This window comes from Microcaecilia unicolor, chromosome 13 (assembly GCF_901765095.1).
Source record: "Microcaecilia unicolor chromosome 13, aMicUni1.1, whole genome shotgun sequence".
NCBI lineage: Eukaryota > Metazoa > Chordata > Amphibia > Gymnophiona > Siphonopidae > Microcaecilia > Microcaecilia unicolor.
Window position 1 is genome coordinate 25133046 of NC_044043.1, and position 22187 is coordinate 25155232.

The following is a 22187-nucleotide window of genomic DNA, read 5'->3' on the forward strand; positions in this document are numbered from 1 at the left end:
GCCCTATCAGATCGACTCTACACTTGTCTTTTAGATTGTACACTTGTCTCTAGATTGTACACCTGTCTTTTAGATTGTAAGCTCCTTGAGCAGGGACTGTCCTTCCATGTTAAATTGTACAGTGCTGCGTAACCCTAGTAGCGCTTTAGAAATGTTTAGTAGTAGTAGTAATACCCAGAAGTGTTTTGTTTCCTGCAGAATTTTCAATTCAAGGCTCTCCTTAATATACAATGCTACCCCTCCACCAATTCAATCCACCCTATCACTACGATATAATTTGTACCCCGATATGACAGTGTCCCACTGGTTTTCCTCCTTCCACCAGGTCTCAGAGATGCCTATTATATCTAATTTTCCATTTAGTGCAATATATTCTAACTCTCCCATCTTACATATTTTTGCTTTGTATTGTATTATGAATTGTTTCGATTCTAGATAATTGTAAACCTCCCTGAATCCATTTGGGGAGGGAGGGAGTACATACGTATGTATTGACATCGACAAGGATGGCTCTGCTCCCACCCCCATCAAAATCTCTACTCTCTAGAGGAAAAACTGTGTCAGAGAAGGACCTAAGACCACACCTCTAGGCTGGGGGTTACTTAAAAAGGGGCTTCTGAGAAGCAGGAAACTGGTTGAAGCAACTAGTGAGGAGCTCCAGTTCAAGTTTGCTACTAGTTCCTACTTAGCCTTTTGACCTGCTCACTGCAGTGTGAGAGTTGAGAGGGGGGGGGGGGGGGGGAGGGAGGATACAGCCAGTGTAGAATAGGTTACCTGACAGGGTTCGTACAGCTTTAGTTCTATTTTAATTTTTGCAATGTGGTTTTCTTATACTGTGTGCCATCTCCAATGGAATTTTCCAAAGAGAGCATATAGAACTTTTTATAAATAAAGTAAAAATTCCATGCCAGAAACCAAAGGAGGCACAGTCTGCGGATGGACTTGGATTCCTCCTCCCAAATTTCTGCCCTAGGCTGCTGCCTGGTGACCTGGATATGGAATCTGATGAATTAGAGATTAGGCGGTTAGCTTAGCAGAGTTTAAAAAGGGGTTAGACGGTTTCCTAAAGAACAAGTCCATAAACCACTACTAAATGGCCTTGGGAAAAACCCACAATTCCAGGAATAACATGTATAGAATTTTTGTACGTTTGGGAAGCTTGCCAGGTGCCCTTGGCCTGGATTGGCCGCTGTCGTGGACAGGATGCTGGGCTCAATGGACCTTTGGTCTTTTCCCAGTGTGGCATTACTTATGTACTTATGCACTGCTGGTCCCACTACCTACAAGTTCCAGATCCCGGCCTCTGTCTACCGAGTGCACTTCCTATGCCTGAAGGTTTTGTAAGCCCAGTGCCCAGCTCTTGGAATACTCCAACACTCCACCAGCTCTATCCCAACACTCACCCCCACGACAGGCCTGGATCAGGATGATTTTGGGCTTTTCCACCAATGCTCTGCAGTTCTCATTGTTGAATATTTCAAACACAGTATCAAGAGACAAGATATCTGTGTCCTCTTCAGTGCAGTTAACTCCACAAATACCTTTCCTGACACCGTGGGACATAAGAACAATGAAGGTGCTGTCAGAGTGCTCGTGTTCCTCACGGCAGGAAAAATCTTTCAAGGCCTTCTTCATGTCCTGTAAGAAGAAAACAAAAAAGGCAGTGCGAAAGCTGTTCAGATTTGGGAATGGCAGCTTGTGGCACCACACTATGGGGGTAATTCTTAAAAGGAAGTCTAAGCTTAGCTTGCACTGTCCTGGTACCTAAATGCCCATAACAGCAATTGCTTACTTACACATGTCATTTTACGCTTGAGTACCAGCTCAATACTTGGCATAAGTGTGTGTGTGTAACTAATAGTATTCTATAACTTGCATACGCTATTCCTGCCTTTGAAGTTGTGTGCTATAAGGGTTTCATGTGTAGTTTATAGAATACCGACTAACGACAGTTATGTGCATAAATAATTGGAGCCAATTAGCATCAATTAACACCAATAACAGCCTATTATAGGTTAAGACCAGTTAGCATCCAATTAAATTACATACATTAACTGTTCTTAATAACTTGTGAACACAAATTTGCACGCTAAGCATTAATTTGCCTGTGCAAGTTTATAGAATCAGGGCAACTGTGATGCAGTGTTTAATATTCTGGATTTTCTCATGCTCGTTCTTCTGCTTTTCACTTCCTTTTTAATGAGATTTGTGACCACCGTTTTTACTCTCGCCTTTTGCTCTATTTCCTTACTGCTCTTTCCCTTTGTTGTACACTTGGGTTGCTCTCTTCCTCCCCCCACAAATCCTACTTGATATTGTAGCTTTTATTATTTTTGTTTACCTTTTTAGTTTGTAAACTGCTTAGTTCTCTAGGTCAGTAGCGGTATAAAAAATGCAAAAAAAAGAATGATTAATTTTCTCTACAAGAAATATTGCTGCTCCTGTGTGTCTGCATTACATGGAGCTGTTCAGGGCCTCTGGAAGACACAGAAGCAGCTCTGAAGTCCATTTTAATAATGGTCTATGGACCTTTCCTTTAGGAAGCCATCCAAACCTTTTTTAAATCCCGCTAAGCTAACCGCCTTTACCACATTCTCTGGCAACAAATTCCAGAGTTTAAACACTGAGTGAAGAAATATTTTCTCTGATTCATTTTAAATTTACTACTTTGTAGCTTCATTGCATGCCCCCTAGTCCTAGCGGCTCTGGATGCAACATCACAAGTGTCATAAATACCCCTGGACAGGAATTTGCGACGCTTTCAGCTGCCTGACCACCTCCTGAAAAGGCCTGGCCTGCTCCGGCGGGAGCTTATTGACCAGGTCCGCCAGTTGCCGCACGTGTAGAGCTGGTAAGACTGGATTTTGGTCACGTGCATGGAGGACTGGTAGGCCTTCCTCCCAAAAGAGTCCAGAGTGCGAGACTCACGCCCCGGGGGCGCCGAGGCAGTGTCCCTCAAACTCTTGGATCTCTTAAGAGCAGAATCCATGACCACGGAGTCATGGGGCAACTGGGTCCTCATCAACTCCGGGTCAGTGTGGACCCTATACTGGGACTCCACTTTCTTAGGAATGTAGGGATTAGTTAAAGGCTTCAGCCAGTTTGTTTATTTATTTATTGCATTTGTATCCCACATTTTCCCACCTATTTGCAGGCGCAATGTGGCAGTTCCGCAGCAGTGTCTCCTTTAGGACATTGTGCAACGGCACCGTGGAAGACTCTCTAGGTGGCGATGGATAGTCGAGGACCTTGAGCATTTCAGCCCTCGGCTCATCCACAGTAACCACGGGAAAAAAGATAGCCACAGACATATCCCGCACAAAAGAGGCAAAGAAAAGACTCTCAGGTGGCGAGAGCTTCTTTTCCGGTGAAGGAGTGGGGTCGGAGGGAAGACCACAGGACTCCTCTGAGGAGAAGTACCTAGGGTCTTCCTCCTCCCCCCACGAGGCCTCCTCCTCGGTGTTGGACATGACCTCTCTGACCTCTGTCCGGAACTGGGCCCGTCTCGACTCCGAGGAACCAAGTCCTCGAGGATGGTGCCGAGAGGTGGACTCCTGCGCCGGTGGGGACGAAGCTCCCTCCATCGACGCCGACGGGGATTCCACCTGAGTAGCGGTCGGCGCCGCAAGCGGTACCGGCGTCGACGACCGCATAACGGGGCTGGAGCCTACTGGCGCCTCCGTCAACGGCACCGAGGGCGCAAGCACCCCTGGCGCCGGGCGAGACTGGCGTAGCAGCCGTTCCAGGAGACCTGGAAGAATGGCTTCGAGGCGCTCGTCCAAAGTCTCTGTTGGGAAAGGCTGTGGGGCCGGTGGAAGAGTCGGTGCTTGAAGCTGCACGGGGCCAGGAGACGGTACCGGACTGCTCGACGACCTCCGCATCAACACCTCTTGGATGGAGGGGGAGCGGACCTCCCAGAGTCGACGCTTCCCAGGTGCCGACTCTCTTGACTCCCCGGAGCTCCCAGTACCATGCGCAGAAGGCGACCGATGACGGTGCTTCTTCATCTTCCGATGCACGTCATTGGCGCTCTGCGGTACCGATGAGGACGTGGAATCCACACGCCTCCTCGGGGTCGGGTCCAAAAGGGGTCGGTCCCGATGGCCCTGCCCAGCAGAAGCAGCCGAGACAGGCAGAGGCCCACCCGGCTGCTCCCTGCTCCCTGCGGAAGATGGTCGTCGAGCTGGTACCTGTACTCCTGAGGTCGATGCCATACTCGGTGCTGAAGACGACAACGTCGGTGCCGATGCCGTCGAAGTTGATGCCACCGGTGTTGAAGCCATCGACGCCGAAGGGCCGGTGCAAGCTCCAAAAATACGGTCCTGTTGAGCTTGCCTCGCTACTTGTGTTCGTTTTTTCAAGCCGGGACACACCTTGGGGTTATGTTCAGGCCCAAGGCACTGAAGGCATCAATCGTGGGTGTCGGAAAGTGAGATCTGCCGGCCGCACCAACCACACTTTTTAAAGCCGCTGGGGATCCTCGATGTCATCGACTGAAAAATCGCGGCGGTGAGTTCAAAATTGGCGATGGTGGCGGTAAAAAAGGCCACAACAAAGGGAACACACGATCGTGCAGCCACAAGGCTGCGGCGGGAGCAAAAAGAAAAGGGCCCAAAGCAAGAAATAAACGTGAGGGCTTTTTTTTTTTTTTAGAAAAAGAGGGAAACTTTGGCGCGAAGGCGCTAACAATAAAATAAAACAAAACGACGGCGGAAATCGCCGAAAATCCCGGTTTCCGAGGCTAACAGAGAGGGACAAACACAGTCTTCAGGCGCGGAAAGAACTGAGTGGGAACGGTCGTGCATGGGTGGGAAGACGGCCGCGCATGCGCGGTGGGTGGTCCCCGTGCACGGGACGTCCCGCAAAGTTTTCTTCCAGTTGGTGGGGGCTGATGCGGACGTCACCCATTTGTGAGAACAAGCAGCCTGCTTGTCCTCTGACAAAGTCGGGTATGCCGCTTGACGGGGCCGGTGTTAGAGATGGCCACCCTTATAGATGGCCGGCCCCGTTTGATTATGGCTGTCTATGTTAACAGAGTACAAATTGTATTGCAATGAAGGAGAGGATCAAATTTGAGGGGGGTTGCGCTATATGTTAAATAGGAAATTGAGTCAAATAAAATAGAAATTCCATGTGTGAAGAGAAGGAGTATTCTTTTAGGGCTATACTACCGTCCACCGGGACAGAAGAAACGAATAGAAGATATGTTTATAGAGACTAGGAAAGCCGGAACATTGGGCAACAATATAATAATGGGCGATTTCAATTACCCCAATATTGACTGATTAAATGTTACATCAGGAAGTGTCAGGGAGATAAAAGTTGTGGACGATTGCTTCTTGGAGCAACTGGTCCAGGAACTGAAAAGAGGGGGTACCATTTTAGATCTACTTCTTGGTGGCGTGCAGGGCATAGTACGAGAGGTAACAGTGTTGGGTCCTCTGGGAAACAGTGATCATAACATGATCAAGTTTGAGCTACTATCTGGGATGAACCTGTAGAGGAAATCTACTGTAGCTGCATTTAGTTTTCAAAAGGGCGACTACAATAAAATGAGGAAAATGGTTAAAAAGAAACTAAAAGGATCAGTTGCTAAGGTTAGGACACTAAATCAGGCGTGGATGTTATTCAAAAATATCATCTTGGAAGCCCAGACCAGATGCATTCCATGTATTTGCAAATGTGAAAAGAAAATAACAGCCAGCGTGGTTAAAAGGTGAAGTAAAAGAGGCTATTACAGCCAAAAGATTGTCCTTCAAAGAATGGATAAAGGACCCAACTGAAGAAAATAAGAAGCAACATAAGCACTGGGAAGTCAGATGCAAAGCATTAATAAAGAAGACTAAAAAAGAATATGAAGAGAAACTTGCCACAGAGACTAAAACTCACAGTAGCAACTTTTTCAGGTACATCAGAAGTAGAAAGCCTGCGAGGGAATTCGTGGAACCATTAGATCACAAAAGAGCCAAAGGGGCACTCAGGGAGGCCAAAGCAGAGAAACTGAATGAATGTAAGAGATCTGCCTGTACCAGATATGGTTTTCAAGGGTGATGATGCGAAGGAACTGAAAGAAATCTTGGTGAACCTGGAAGATGTACTGAGCCAAACTGACAAACAGTAAATCACCTGGACCGGATGGCATACATCCAAGGGTACTCAAAGAACTCAAGCATAAAATTGCTGATCTGCTGTTAGTAATATGTAACCTGTCGTTAAAGTCATCCTTAGTACCTGAAGATTGGAGGGTGGCCAGTTCAACGCCGATTTTTAAAAAGGGTTCTGGATCGATCCGGGAAATTACTATTAAAACAAATAGGAGGAAATATTTTTTCACTCAACGAATAGTTAAGCTCAGGAACTCTTTTCTGGAGGATGTGGGTTTAAAAAAGGTTTGGACAGGCATGGTGAAGCAACTGCTTGCCCTGGGATTTGTAGCATGGAATGTTCCCACGATTTAGGATTCTGGGCCAGACAGACCATTGGTCTGACCCGCTACGGCTGCTCATGTTCTTATGTATGTTCTCTACCTACAGAACGGCTTATCCTTCATCATCTGAGGAACTTTAGTTTCACCCAGACTCCTGATCAACTTATCCAAATCTTCTCCAAATAAAATGTCGCGAGCTGGATCCGACCTTGCGCCCGCCCGAGCCCAGAAGCAAAAGAGAAAAGCCGATCAGGCCTCAACCAACTCAAGGCCACCCTTTGTGCAGGGAGAGACAAATGAACTGCGAGCAAGCTGGTCATTTTCTTAACAATTGCCCACAGAAGTCGGGAAAATGACTAGGCCTGGGATCTTCGGGGAAGGTACTCCTGGGCCAATCATCAGACCTCCCCAACTCAATATTTCCTTAATTATTACTTCGAAAGGAGTGAAGCCTGTGAAAACTGGGATTGCTTTAATCAGTGGGATTTGAATTAGAGACTTAAGTATATGTATCGTTAAATAACTTCTGGTTTTTAAAAGAGAGAGAATGCAATCAGATGTATTATTTCTAACTAAAACCTGGACAATAAGTATGTTCTCAATGAAATTAATTGACTATACACCGTATTTGGTCTTGAAGAAGCCAACCAGATGATCAATGTGGAATAATGAATTAGATGAGTAATATCTGAGGATAATCAGGTTAATACCATGTTTTCTTTTTTCTGTTTACTGTTTAATTGATGATCTTGTCTTATTTCACTCTCCCTATTTTTCTTCATTTTGTGGTCTAAGAAAGAGAAAGATTGTATATAATCCATATATCTAGTTGGGATTGTTTTCTTCTTATATTGTATTAATGTGCAGTCATCTCTGTATTACTGTTTGCAAGTGACCCTTGTAAAATGAAAAATTATAAATAAATAAATAAACCTCCCCAACTCATTGCTGACCTTCCCAGTCACCCTTCAGTGAACTGGGATTACGATTGAAACTGTCACCCTCATTGACTCGGGGGCTGCAGGGAATTTTATCAGTGCAGAACTTCTGCGACACTATGACCTTCCTATACAACTGGTGGACCCACCACAAGACCATACAAGCTTCTGGTCTTGCCCCAAGCCATTCATCCAGTAGTGCTGGGGTATCCTTGGCGCTGCCTGAATTCGCCTAGCTTTGACTGGGGAACCTGTGACATTGTCAAATAGGGTTCACAATGCTTCTCTACTTGCCTGGACACTGTCCAGCCCTTACCTAGGCTCAAGACTCCTGTTACTCTTCCCTGTGCCGTCCAAGGATTTCAGTTACCTCCAGAATACACTAACTTTTCTGATGTCTTCAGTAAGAAGGAGGCCAGCTTCCTCCCCACAGGGAATTCGATTGTACGATCGATTTACTTCCTGGGAAGATGCCACCTCGTGAATGACGCTATAACCTTTTTCGCGATGAGACCCAGGTTATGAATGATTACATTCAGGAAAACCTGAAAAAGGGATTTATCAGACCATCTTCTTCACCAGCGGGGGCAGGCTTCTTCTTTGTCGTCAAAAATGACGGCACCCTCTGACCCTGCATAGATTATCGGGGATTGAATGACATCACAGTAAAGAATCACTACCCGCTGCCCCTCATACCAGAATTGTTTGATCGCCTGCAAGGTGACGTCATCTTCACCAAACTGGATCTATGTGGTGCCTACAATTTAATTCGAATACACAGCGGCGATGAATGGAACACGGCCTTTAATACACACTACAGGAACTATGAGTATTGGGTAAGTACATAAGTACATAAGTACATAAGTAGTGCCATACTGGGAAAGACCAAAGGTCCATCCAGCCCAGCATCCTGTCACCGACAGTGGCCAATCCAGGTCAAGGGCACCTGGCACGCTCCCCAAACGTAAAAACATTCCAGACAAGTTATACCTAAAAATGCGGAATTTTTCCAAGTCCATTTAATAGCGGTCTATGGACTTGTCCTTTAGGAATCTATCTAACCCCTTTTTAAACTCCGTCAAGCTAACCGCCCGTACCACGTTCTCCGGCAATGAATTCCAGAGTCTAATTACACGTTGGGTGAAGAAAAATTTTCTCCGATTCGTTTTAAATTTACCACACTGTAGCTTCAACTCATGCCCTCTAGTCCTAGTATTTTTGGATAGCGTGAACAGTCGCTTCACATCCACCCGATCCATTCCACTCATTATTTTATACACTTCTATCATATCTCCCCTCAGCCGTCTCTTCTCCAAGCTGAAAAGCCCTAGCCTTCTCAGCCTCTCTTCATAGGAAAGTCGTCCCATCCCCACTATCATTTTCGTCGCCCTTCGCTGTACCTTTTCCAATTCTACTATATCTTTTTTGAGATACGGAGACCAGTACTGAACACAATACTCCAGGTGCGGTCGCACCATGGAGCGATACAACGGCATTATAACATCCGCACACCTGGACTCCATACCCCTTCCTAATAACACCCAACATTCTATTCGCTTTCCTAGCCGCAGCAGCACACTGAGCAGAAGGTTTCAGCGTATCATCGACGACGACACCCAGATCCCTTTCTTGATCCGTAACTCCTAACGCGGAACCTTGCAAGACGTAGCTATAATTCGGGTTCCTCTTACCCACATGCATCACTTTGCACTTGTCAACATTGAACTTCATCTGCCACTTGCACGCCCATTCTCCCAGTCTCGCAAGGTCCTCCTGTAATCGTTCACATTCCTCCTGCGACTTGACGACCCTGAATAATTTTGTGTCATCGGCGAATTTAATTACCTCACTAGTTATTCCCATCTCTAGGTCATTTATAAATACATTAAAAAGCAACGGACCCAGCACAGACCCCTGCGGGACCCCACTAACTACCCTCCTCCACTGAGAATACTGGCCACGCAATCCTACTCTCTGCTTCCTATCTTTCAACCACTCACAGTCTTTCAAAATTTTATCAACCACATTTTTTGCGACCTGTACTCTTCCATTATTGTGTACCTGGACAATATACTCATTTTTTCCTCAAGACATCGGCACTTCGTCACTACCTGTACATGCAACAAGGACACTCATGCTAAACAATGGGGACTTCTGCAACCTTTGGTCTCTCCCAGTATGGCAATACTTATGTTCTTATGTAAGAAATACTGCCCTATCTACACCTAGGAAGCCCTAGGCCTAGCAGACTTTTGGGACTGCACAGCCAAACATCCACTACCTGCTGGAGATTGAAGGGACTGCACAGCAGGGATATAGGACTTCTCAGAGTTCAGAATTCTCAGTCTCCACCTGCTGGTGGGATGCTTATCTGGGTTTCTAGCCTAGTGGTTAGTACAGTGGACTTTGATCCTGGGAAACTGAGTTCAATTCCCACTGCAGCTCCTTCGGACTCTGGGCAAGTCACTTAATCCTCCATTGCCCCTGGTACAAAATAAGAACCTGAATATATGTAAACCACTTTGAATGTAGTTGCAAAAAAAACTCAGAAAGGTGGTATATCAAGCCCCATTTCCCTTCCCCCCTTTCTAAAAGAAAACTGGGGGATAATGATTTGTGGGTCTAAATGTGGTCAGCCTTCACAGAAAAATGCTATTCTAGCATTTGAAAGTGATCCCTAGGCAAAGGAGTGGTTTTATTGGTTTCTCCTGAACCCCCTACCCCCACCCCCCTAGATTATCAGGTACCAAGAGCTGATCGGAAATTGGACGACCTAAAGAATAGTGTGCAAGCAAGATCAATAAAGGGAATGAGGAGAGGGGGGTGGTAGGAACAGGGTTGAGAGCTCAGGTAAAAATGCACATGGAGGAGCAGGAGGGGGGAGCATTGTGAATTTATATGCTCATCTACCCAAATCTGTGCAAAACCAGATATGAAGACTACTGGGCACCAGATGGGCTAAATTAGTCGTTATCTGTCATTTATAGTGTTTGTGTTACTTCTACCTAAAACTTGGTGAAGTTTCTCAAAGAATGCCTCCCAGCACCACTGTCTGAGCCTAGCAAGTCTCCCCCAAATTCAGCCCTGCCCAACCAACTTATATATTCCCTCCATCTTCTTTACATCAGCTTTGCTGCTAGAGCGATGTACCACCTCCTCAGAGCAACACAAGCCAACGGAGCAGTCGTCTGAACTTATTCCATCTGCCAGCCTGCTGGCATTTGGCAATTACACCTACAGCCTCTGTGACCAAGGGACACACACACACACACAATGTGACCAAGCCCCTGCAATCACTTGGAGTTTGCTGGCTTTGAATCTGGTCCATTTGTCAGTGCAGTACCTCAGATGATAAGTTCTGCTGGAGTTCCACGTCGTATCCTAGACCCTCAAGAAGCTTCCTCATGTTACACACATCCACCTCAGCCCCTTTTCGGTTAGGAAGTTGCTTGAAGTCCTTGTTACATATGATGATAGCCAACCGCTTTCTGCTGCCCTTGTCTTTAATTTTATAAATCTGAGATGAAGAGAGAGGTATATATAATCAGCAACTCAGGAGCAGTGCTGGTCTGCTGAACCATCCCATTCCATCCAATCCAGGAACTCTGAGGGCAATAGTGTACAGGGAGAAATTAGCTTTGATTATTGGCCACCCTGTACCTAGCAACTTGCACCTCTAAAGTTAGGAGCTGTTCCCAGGGGAGGGTTAAGGCAGAGAAGGGATGAAATATGTATTTTTCCATAAAAAAAATTAACCCCAGAAAAAAAGAAGAGGCATTTTCACATAGCTCCTCTCCTCTTGGCTGTAATGAAAGCAAAATGTTGATTATAGCAGCAAGCATCATCAATAAATTATAGCATTTGCTTTACCATGGGTAGTTTTGACTTTTTACCCTGCAGAAAATTTCTACTTTCCACTGAGTGAAGAAAGAGAATCTCAAAGTATCACACAGCTGGGATTATGTGGACAGACAGCTGCCCTCTGACATCTAGAAACATTTACTACAACAAAGCAAACTACAAAAGAAAAATTATATCTTATCTGCTAATTTTCTTTCCTTTAGTCCTATCAGACTAATTCAGAACCTGTGGGTGTTGTGCCCATCAATCAGCGGATACAGCGAAAGAAGTCAAATAGTTCTATGTGATTCATCCTTTAAAGGCGTCATGCAGGCACAGATGTTCAGTATTTTGTCTGACAAAAGCAGTGCACAATCTTGTTAGGTGCTATTTAACATAATTGTAAATGATCTGGAAATCCGAACGATGAGCGATATATCAAATCCCATTTCCCTTTCCCTTCGTACTTATGATCCCTCTGACTCTTTGCTTCTCAGTTTATCACTTTAACATCCTCTTTCAATCTTCAACTGAGCTCTATCCCCACTCAACAGAACGACCACTTCTCAAACTGCTCACTCTCCAGTTTCTGTGCCTCCGCTCTTCCCCTCTCTGACCATCATCTGATAATTTTCACACTTAAACACCCTCCTCCCCAGTCCCATCCAATCTCAACCAACACATTTAGGAATCTTCAGGCTATTGACCCTTCTACTTTGTCCTCCAGTGTTTCTAATCTCTTTTCAACCACTATCAGGCTTATTTTCGAAAGAGAAGGGCGACACAAATCGCAAGATGGGCATCCTTCTCACAGGGTCGCCTAAATCGGCATAATTGAAAGCTGATTTTGGGCATCCTCAACTGCATTCCGTCGCGGGGACGACCAAAGTTCACAGGAGTGTGTCGGAAGCATAGTGAAGGCGGGACTGGGGCGTGCTTAACACATGGGCGTCCTCGGCCGATAATGGAAAAAAGAAGGGCATCCCTGACGAACACTTGGACGACTTTACTTGGTCCTTATTTTCATTACGACCAAGCCACAAAAATGTGCCCTAAATGATCAGATGACCACCGGAGGGAATCAGGGATGACCTCCCCTTACTCCCCCAGTGGTCACTAACCCCCTCCCACCCTAAAAACACAAATTTTAAAATATTTTTCCCAGCCTCTATGCCACCCTCAAATATTATACCCAGCTCCATAACACCAGTATGCAGGTCCCAGGAGCAGTTTTAGTGGGTACTGCAGTGTACTTCAGGCAGGTGGACCCAGGCCCACCCCCCCCTACCTCTTACACTTGTGGTGGTAAATGTGAGCCCTTCAAAACCCACCACAAACCCACTGTACCCACATCTAGGTGCCCCCCTTCATCCCTAAGGGCTATGGTAGTAGTGTACAGTTACGGGGAGTGGGTTTGGGGGGGGGCTCAGCACACAAGGTAAGGGAGCTATGCACCTGGGAGCTTTTTCTGGTCCACTGCAGTGCCCCCTAGGGTGCCCGGTTGGTGTCCTGGCATGTGAGGGGGGCCAGTGCACTGTGAATGCTGGCTCCTCCCATGACCAAATGGCTTGGATTTAGTCGTTTCTGAGATGGGCGCCCTCAGTTTCCATTATCGCCAAAAATCGGGGACGACCATTTCTAAGGTCGACTTAAATGTTGAGATTTGGGCATCCCCAACAGTATTATCGAAATGAAAAATGGCCGCCCATCTTGTTTCATGTCACGTCTGTGGCCGTGACCACCCTCAGACTTACCTTGTTCCTGGGGGTCAGCTTCCTAGCTGGCTCCTGTTTCTTCTGTCTGTCCTTTCTGAGCTAGCTCTGGCTCCCTGTGCTGGCTGCATCCAGCAGCATGACACTAATTGCTTCACTATACTGCACCTGTGGGGTTGCCTGGGTTAGCTCTCTCTCTGTGTGCTGGCTGCTTCCAGTATGACTCTAATTGCTTCACTACACTGCACCTGGGTGTGGGAAGCCTCTCTGTGTTTCACTGTGCTTTCTGCCTGCTCCATGGTTTGTGCCTGAACAGCCTCCGTAGTTACTTAGAGTTTGCTGCAGCTTGCGCCTCTGGTGTTGAAGGGCTTTATTAAGCACTTAAGAGACTGCAGCCTTGGCCTTTGCATCGTCTAAGGTATGTTACAGTGCTCTGTGCACTGCTACCTTGTCCAGTTCAGTGTGAGTTTCTAGCTTGTTACTAGTAGCTTGGGCATAGCTTTTCTTGTTGGCTTGTGTACAGCTTTACTAGTTCTCCTGTGTGTTGTGTTGTGTTGTGTGAGTTCCTAGCGTGTGACTAGTTAGCTTGGGCATAGCTTTACTTGTTAGCTTGTGTACAGCTTTACTAGTTCTCCTGTGTTTTGCTTAGTGTGAGTTTCTAGCTTGTGACTAGCTAGCTTGGGCATAGCTTTCCTGTTAGCTTGTGTACAGCTTTCCTAGTCTTCTTGTGTTTAGCTTTCTGGTTTTCTCGTGTGTATTTTCCTTTGCTTCTGGAGCTTCAGCCCTAGTCCTGTCCACTGCCAGTACTCCTTGCTACTGGAGCTCCAGCCATAGTCTTGCTCCTTGACCTGACCATTGCCTGAATCTGACTACTCGCTGCCCGCTGTCTGACCTGACTTCTGCCTGTACCCAGATATTCTCTGCTTGCTCCTTGACCTGACCATTGCCTGAACCCCGATACTTGTTGCCTGCTGCCTGATCCGACTACTGCCTGAACCCAGATATTCTCTGCCTGCTCCTTGACCTGACCATTGCCTGAATCTGACTACTCTCTGCCCGTTGTCTGACCTGACTACTGCCTGTACCCAGATATTTTCTGCTTGCTGCTGGACCTGACCATTGCGTGAACCCCGATACTTGTTGCCTGCTGCCTGACCCGACTACTGCCTGAACCCGGATATTCTCTGCCTGCGGTCAGACCTGACTACTGCCGGAACCCGAACATTCCCTGCCTGTCTGCCTTGCTTTCGCCTAGGTGCCTGGGGGCACTTCTGTATCCTGATTCCTGTTGTTCCTGCTTGCTAGTTCCAGTTCCGGTTTTCCTGTAAGCCCTGCCGGCTGCCCGAACCTGAGGGCTCAACCCTCGGGGAACGGTGGCTAAGCGTAGGTGAAGCCTAGATCCAGTGTGTTCCTGTCCAGCGGATTCCGGTCCCGTGGGTTCCCGTCCGGGGTTCCAGTCCAGCCTTGCCTCGTCTCTGCCTTGAAGGTGACCTTGCCTGCCACTGCCGCTCCACGGTAGTGGTCCAAGGACTCACAAACCCAGTGCTTCCGGGGAAAAGCCTGACAGAATGCCAAGGCCCTCAGGAATGCGACATTTCAATAATATGGGTTTCCCTGCCCCTTCGCGGGGATGTCCTGCCTCGTTCAATTATGCCCCTCCACGTTATCCAAGTCTGTCAATGAGGCTGCCTCTTCCTATAATATTTATTTATTTTACTTATTAGGATTTATTTACCGCCTTTTTGAAGGAATTCACTCAAGGCGGTGTACAGTAAGAATAGATCAAACATGAGCAGGAGGCAATTAGAGCAGTAAAAATAGTATAATACTATTCTCGCCTTTGCTATGGATACTCTCGCTCTTCCCATTCTCTGTTCTGTAAGGCGTACCAAACCCCAACCTTGGCTGACCTCTAGAATCCACTACCTACATTCCTGTGCCCACTCTGCCGAATGCCTTTGGCTGAAATCCCGTGCCCATGCTGACTTCATACATTTCAAATTCTTGCTGACCTCCTTCCAATCTGCTCTTTTACTTGCCAAACAGGACTACTACGTCCAGTTGCCAAGTTCTCTTGGCTCAAACACACGTCTGTTTGCCAACTGAACTGTCTCCTCAAAGTGCCTTCACCTCCAACTCCCCCTTCACTTTCTCCCCAGACTCTGGCTGAGTACTTTCATGATAAGGTTAACAAGATTAAACTTGAATTCTCAACAAAGTCACCTTCACCCAGGGGCGTAGCTATGGGTGGGCCTGACTGGGCCCAGGCCCACCCAATTTCAGCCCAGGCCCGCCCAGCGCCAGCCCCAGCACCCATTGCCGGCCACTGCTGCTTTTCCTGTTGAGCAGCAGGGCTGGCGCTACAAAAGGAAGAAGCGCTAACGGCGCTAAGGACGAAAAATGTTTAAAAAAAATAAAAAAAAAGCGCAGCACCGGCAGACACTGTCTAGGCAGCCTTGAGGCATTGGCTGCTGGCTCGCAGGCTCCTCCCGTCTCCTACGTCACTACAGTGACGTAGGAGACGGGAGGAGCCTGCGAGCCAGCAGCCAATGCCTCAAGGCTGCCTAGACAGTGTCTGCCGGTGCCGCACTTTTTTTTTTTTTTTTAAACATTTTTCGTCCTTAGCGCCGTTAGCGCTTCTTCTTTTTGTAGCGCCGGCCCTGCTGCTCAACAGGAAAAGCAGCAGTGGCCGGCAATGGGAGCTGGGGCTGGCTGGCATGCAGGGCGGGCCTCGTCGAAGAAAAGAGGGAAAACAGATGGAAGGATGGGGAGAAAAAGAGGGAAAACAGATGGAAGGATGGGGAGAAAGAGGGAAAACAGATGGAAGGATGGCAGAGAATGAGGGAAAACAGATGGAAGGATGGCAGAGAATGAGGGAAAACAGATGGAAGGATGGCAGAGAATGAGGGAAAACATGGAAGGATGGGGAGAAAAGAGGGAAAACAGATGGAAGGATGGCAGAGAATGAGGGAAAACATGGAAGGATGGCAGAGAAAGAGGGAAAATAGATGGAAGGATGGGGAGAAAAGATAGAAAACAGATGGAAGGATGGCAGAGAAAGAGGGAAAAAAGATGGAAGGATGGGGAGAGAGAGGGAAAACGGATGGATGGGGAGAGAGACTCTGGATGGAAGGATGGGGAGAGAAAGGGGAGAGACTGGAAGGATGCAGAGAGAAAGGGGAGAGACTGGAAGGATGTGGAGAGAGAAGGGACACTGAACAGAAAAGGGTAGAGTGATACAGAGACACTGGTTAGAAAGAGGGAGAGAGAGACATTAGATGGAAGGATCAGGAGAGAGGGTAGATGGATGGAAGGATGGGGAGAGAAAGAGGGAAGACGCTGGATGGAAGGGTAGGGAGAAAGAGGTGACACTGGACGGAAGGATGCAGAAAGAAAGAGGGGAGACTACTGGAAGGATGGGGAGAGAAAGAAGAGAGCTGCTGGATGGAAAAGGAGAGTAGTGAAAGACTGGAGAATAAGAGGAAGGGGCATGGGGAGAATAAGGGTGAGAAAAAGATGAAAAGCCATAAGTAGATGAAGGAAATTAAAGAATGGATAGTAAGAATGAATTAAATCAGGACAGAGAGAGGCAGAAAAATATTGAAGAAAGCAAAGAAAAAGGAGAGAAAAATGAGAAATGGCCAGGAAACCGTGGCAGAAGAGTTAAGTGAAAATGAAGAAAAGCAAAATCTAGAGACTGGGAGCGACACAATGAGAAAAAGTAAATGGCCATACAAGAAAGGTAAAGAAAATAATTTTATTTTTAATTTAGGATAAAGTAATATGGTACCTGTGTTAATGAAGTTTCAGAGACCAATACTTCCTTCCTTAGGTCAGGCGAGGATACCGTAACAGCATTATACTGACCTTAGGCAGGAGGTTTTGGCCTCTGAAAGCTCACTGAAAAGGGTGTTAGGCTATTAAATAAATTTTCTGAAATCTGATGCACTGAAAAGCAGCACTTTACCCTGTGTGACAAATGCATCTGATTAGCGTGACTCAGCAGCGTAGCCAGACCTGCCATTTTGGGCGGGCCCCGCATTAACCTGGGTGGGCTGTTCCCAACCCCACCCCTACACAGTAATTTTAAAATATTCCCTCCCCCCCCCCCGGCATTTTCTTCTGTCTCCCTCGGCCTACCTTGGCAGCGCTTTCTCCCTTCGCCATCCCCTCCCTCTCTTCTGACGGCTCTCCCCGTCCGCGTGGTCTGTTTAATTTTAGTCCTTGAAGCGCCGTTCTCCCTCCAGGACTGCACCGGCGATTCCGATAGCCTTTTGCCAGCGTGCGTCGTCGGGGACGGGGCCTCTCAGGCGCGTCCTGAGGTGGGATGCGCCTAAGGAGAAGCCCCGCCCCCGACGATGCACGCTGGCAGAAGGCTATCAGAATCGCCGGTGCGGTCCTGGAGGGAGAACGGCGCTTCAAGGACTAAAATTAAACAGACCACGCGGATGGGCAGAGCCAGCAGAAGAGGCAGGAAAAGATGGCTTGGGTTGGGGCTTGTTAGGGTGGGCGCTGGGCGGGCCTGAAGGAAAAGTGGCTGGGCCTGGGCCCGTCCAGGCCCACCCGTGGCTACGCCCCTGGCGTGACTAAATTTTGCTGGGGGAGGGGGGTAGAGAGAAAACTTTGTGCCCACCCACTTTGGGTTCAGGCCTATCCAAAATTGGCAGTCTGGCTACGCCACTGCCTCCACCTCTCCTTCCCTTAGTCCATTCTCTCAACCCTCCAACCCCTGCCTCCTTTTCTTTCTTTTCTGAAATCACTGAAGCACATCTTCTTTCCTCCTTAAAACTAGCTACCTGGTCCTCTGATCCTATTCCCACCCATCTACTTAGCACTATCTCTCCTATTGGCATCCCTTTTATCTGCCATATCCTCAACCTTTCATTATGCACTGTGACTGTTCCTAATGCCTTCAAACATGCCGTAGTCACACCACTCCTTAAAAAAAACCTTCATTGGACCCTACCTGTCCTTCCAACTATCGCCCATCTCCCTCCTCCCTCTCCTATCCAAGATACTTGAACGTGCTGTTCACCGCCGTTGTCTTGACTTTTTTCATCTCAAGCTATTCTTGATCCACTTCAATCTGGCTTTCGCCCTCTTCATTCAACTGAAACAGCGCTTGCTAAGGTCTCCAATGACCTATTCCTGGCCGGATCCAAAGGTCTCTAAGCTAACTTCATCCTTCTCGATCTACTGCTTTTGACACTGTTGATCACAGCCTAGTCTATGATACGCTGTCCTCACTTGGATTTCAGGGCTCTGTTCTTTCCTGGCTTTCTTCTTATCTCTCCCATCATACTTTTAGTATATACTCTGGTGGATCCTCCTACACTTCTACCCCACTATCAGTTGATGTACCTCGGTGTCAAGCCCTGCAATAATAAGGTGTGAGCCCCTGTGCCAAACAGCGTTTGGCAGCCGAACAATCCCGGTCTTACCTGAGGAAACAGGACTGGAACCCCAGCAGAGGTCCGAGTAGAACTCAGGATAGGCAGCAGGCACCGACGCAGTCCAGTTCCAGATCAAGGTTCAGGCAGGCCACAAGAAAACACAGTCCAGGTCCAGGCAGGGGTGCAAAGGCAGGCGGCAAGCCAAACAAAGTCCAGATCCGGGCAAAGGTTCTGAGACAGGCAGCAAGCAAAGCAAAGTCCAGGTCCAGGCAAAAGTTCCGAGGCAGGCGGCAAGCAAAGTCCAGGTCCAGGCAAAGGTTCTGAGGCAGGCGGCAAGCAAAGCAAAGTCCAGGTCCAGGCAAAGGTTCTGATGTAGGCGGCAAGCTAAGCAAAGTCCAGGTCCAGGCAAAGGTTCTGATGCAGGCGGCAAGCAAAGCAAGGTCCAGGCAAAGGTTCTGAAACAGGAATCAGATCAAAAAGAATCACAGCAATCAGGGATCCACACGAGTAGAAGCCGAAGCAAAGAGTGCTGCCAGAAGCTGCTCCTAAATAGCCCCCTCCATCAGAGAGACAAGAAACAGCTGTCCGGGGGCAGAGCTTCCAGCCAGCCCAAGGACTCAGGATAGGCCGACCTACAGAGAGGAGGCGGAGTCCAGCTGTGAACAACCAATCAGGACGCTGGAGGAGTGTCCTCGATGCTCCTGGGCCCCACGCCCGGAAGAGACTCTCTCCCTCGTGGACGCAGGCGCTGCCGAGATGGCCGGCACTCTCCCACCGCCACCGACCAGTAGCGGCAAGCCGGTGCAGTCCAGGCAGCCGGCAAGACCCCTCTGATGTGCCGCAAACAGCCCGTGATGGCCCGATAATTCCAGCCCGCGCCTCCTCCTGCAGACCCAGAGTGAGGCATCGCCGCAGGGAGTGCGTCACAGGTAGGGGATGCAACACTTGGGATCTGTCCTGGGAACTCTTCTTTCCTCCATCCATACATCTTCCCTTAGTACTCTGATCTCATCCCATGGTTTTCAGTATCACCTCTACACCGATGACTCCCTGATCTACCTCTCCACACCAGGAATCTCAGCAGGAATCCAGGCCAAAGTATCAGCCTGCCTGTCTGACATTGCTGCCTGGATGTCTCAGCGCCATCTGAAACTAAACATGACCAAGACTGAGCTTCTTATCTTTCCTCCTAAACCAACCTTCCCCCATTCTCTGTTTCTGTGGATAACACTCTCATCCTCCCTGTCTCATCAGCTCGTAACATTGGGGTCCATCCTCTCTCTCCTTCTCTGCATATATTCAGCAGACTGCTAAAACCTGTCGTTTATTTCTCTATAATATCACCAAAATTCACCCTTTCCTTTCTCAGCACACTACCAGAACCCTTATCCACACTCTTATCACCTCTTACTTAGACTATTGCACCTTGCTTCTCACAGGTCTCCCACTTAACCATCTCTCTCCTCTTCAATTTGTTCAAAGTTCTGCTGCACGACTTATATTCCGCCAGTGTCACAATGCTCACATTAGCCCTCTCCTCAAGTCACTTCACTGGCTCCCTATCCGTTTCCACATACAGTTCAAACTCCTCTTACTGACTTACAAGTGCATTCACTCTGCAGCTCCTCAGTACCTCTCTACTCTTACCTCTCCCTACACTCCTCCCCAGGAACTCTGTTCACTGGGTAAATCTATTTTATCTACACCCTTCTCCTCCACCACTAACTCCAGACTCCGTACTTTTTATCTTGCTGCACCATATGCCTGGAATAGACTCCCGGCGCCAGTACGTCAAGCTCCATCTTTGGCCGTCTTCAAATCTAGGATAAAAGCCCACCTTTCTTATGCTGCTTTTAACTCCTAACCCTTACTCACTTGTTCAGTACCTGTATTTTATCATTCCCACCTTAGTAATTCCCTTATCCCTTATTTGTCCTAATTAGATTGTAAGCTCTGTCAAGCAGTGATTGACTCTTCATGTTCAAGTGTACAGCGCTGTGTACATCTTGTAGCGCTATAGAAATAAGTAGTAGTAACGAATAGTAAAGCTCTAGAACTCTTTGCCAGAGGATGTAGAAACAGCAGTTAGCATATACATAAGTATCGCCATGCTGGGACAGACCAAGGGTCCATAGAGCCAGGGCCATGCCAACACGGTAAGCGGGGTAAGCACCGCAGGGGGGCGCTGACATCTTTTACCTGAAGTTGTGATTCTCCTCTCCTCGTCAGAAAGTGAAGGCAGCCCAGCAGTGCTAACTGAGGCAGACACCTCTGCTGAAGTTGCTTAAAAGAATACAACCAGTGCTATATATGTCTTTGGTGTGGGAACAACTTCTCATTCGGGGTGAGCTTGAAGTGAACATTCAAATTAAAGAGAACAGGTTTGGAGGGAGGTGTGCAAGTGAGACTGGGGAGAAATAAAAAATAAATAGTGTAATTGTTTGTTAAAATCTGTAAGTGGTTCAAAGTTTTTGTTTATTTTTCTGAGAGGAGGGCATGACTGCAATGATGTGTGCATAATTATCTTATCAGGTAACCTGAGATATCTCTACAGCTAAAAGCCATTTCATTGGCTGATGGTTCAAACAGTGGGATCAAAGAGGAAGTTTAGCTGTGAAGAGCTGGTAAGTGAAAATCTGATTGCTTTTTTTGTGTGTAATTACTAAATGTTTTGTGTGTAATTACTAAATGTTTATTTCTTATATATCTCCACCGTTCATGATGTATTGTAAGCCACATTGAGCCTGCAAAGAGGTGGGAAAATGTGGGATACAAATGCAATAAATAAATAAATAAACAAACATTCTGCTTGGATAGGAAGAGTTTGTGATATTGCACAGCATGAAAGATTAGGCAGCAGTGAGCTCTGGTGCAACTAAACAAATGCAAACCTCACTGCACACGGAAAAAAATGTTAGTTCCCTGTGGGGGGGGGGGTCAATTGAGGAGCTTTCCTTGTGTGAGGGGAATGAACACTTTAAGACAAACAGTACTGCTGAAAAGAAAACAAAAAAATTCCTGGAGACAGGACAGAGGAATTACAATCGTGGAGTGTGGGCAGTCTGCAGAAGATTGCCACAGAAATGTAAGATCGGTCTCAGAAGAGTCAAGAGAAGAGAGCTGCAGCCGGCAACTAGTCCAGAAAGTTTAGGAGTTAAGTTTCAACCCTGGCTGCGGCACAGTAGCAGGGCAGGCTCTGAGGCTCAGGAGATGTCCTCCGTGATCAGTGGTCAAACAAGTGTCAATCAATGTGGGGTGCCGGTAGGCAGGCAGGCAGAGCAGCTGGCTTCAGTTTCAGCAACAGAACTGCCGGCCGTTGCCGTCCTCTTAGTCAACTCCAAACTCCTTTGCCTGCCAACCAACGACGCGTGCACTGCACGAGGACCTTGCGTGCATGGTGCAGGCGCAGCAGTTCACAAAACAGTATTTTCAGGCCAGCACGAGTAGATCAGCCTGATCAGGCACAGTGCAGCTGCCTGTTGGCCCATCATAGGTCATGTGACCAAACTGAGAGAGAAAGCCGGACAAAGAATGAAAACTGGGAAACCTGCCCGGACTCCCGATGTTGCCCTCAAAAAGAGGACATGTCCGGGGAAACCCGGACGTATGGTAACCCTAGATATGTGAAAATACATTTTGCTTTAATGAAATTGCTAAACTTTAGAGTCAGAGACTTATCAATGAGGGATACATACAGTGCTTTTTTTCTGCCGGTACGCACCGGTACAGCGTACTGGCACCTTTTTCCTGAGGTCCGGCTCGCTTGCCCGCTCCCTTCTGTTCCTGCTTTCACGCTCCAAAATCTTTTACCTAAAGTCGCGATTCTCCTCTCTCCCCTGCCCTCCCCTCCATGTCCAGCAATTCTCTCTCCTCTCCC

The 22187-nt window shown here is 47.6% G+C and overlaps 1 protein-coding gene across 1 annotated transcript in view; it reads right to left on the minus strand.

The window, feature by feature from the left end:
- LOC115482582 (caspase-1-A-like) overlaps window positions 1-22187 on the minus strand; it is a 101812-nt gene that overhangs the window by 38466 nt on the left and 41159 nt on the right. Inside the window, exons 4-5 of the mRNA XM_030222486.1 lie at window positions 10709-10882; window positions 1404-1638 (exon numbers count right to left, since the gene is read on the minus strand). Of these exons, the coding sequence (XP_030078346.1) occupies window positions 1404-1638; window positions 10709-10882 (409 nt within the window). The remainder of the gene's footprint in view (window positions 1-1403; window positions 1639-10708; window positions 10883-22187) is intronic.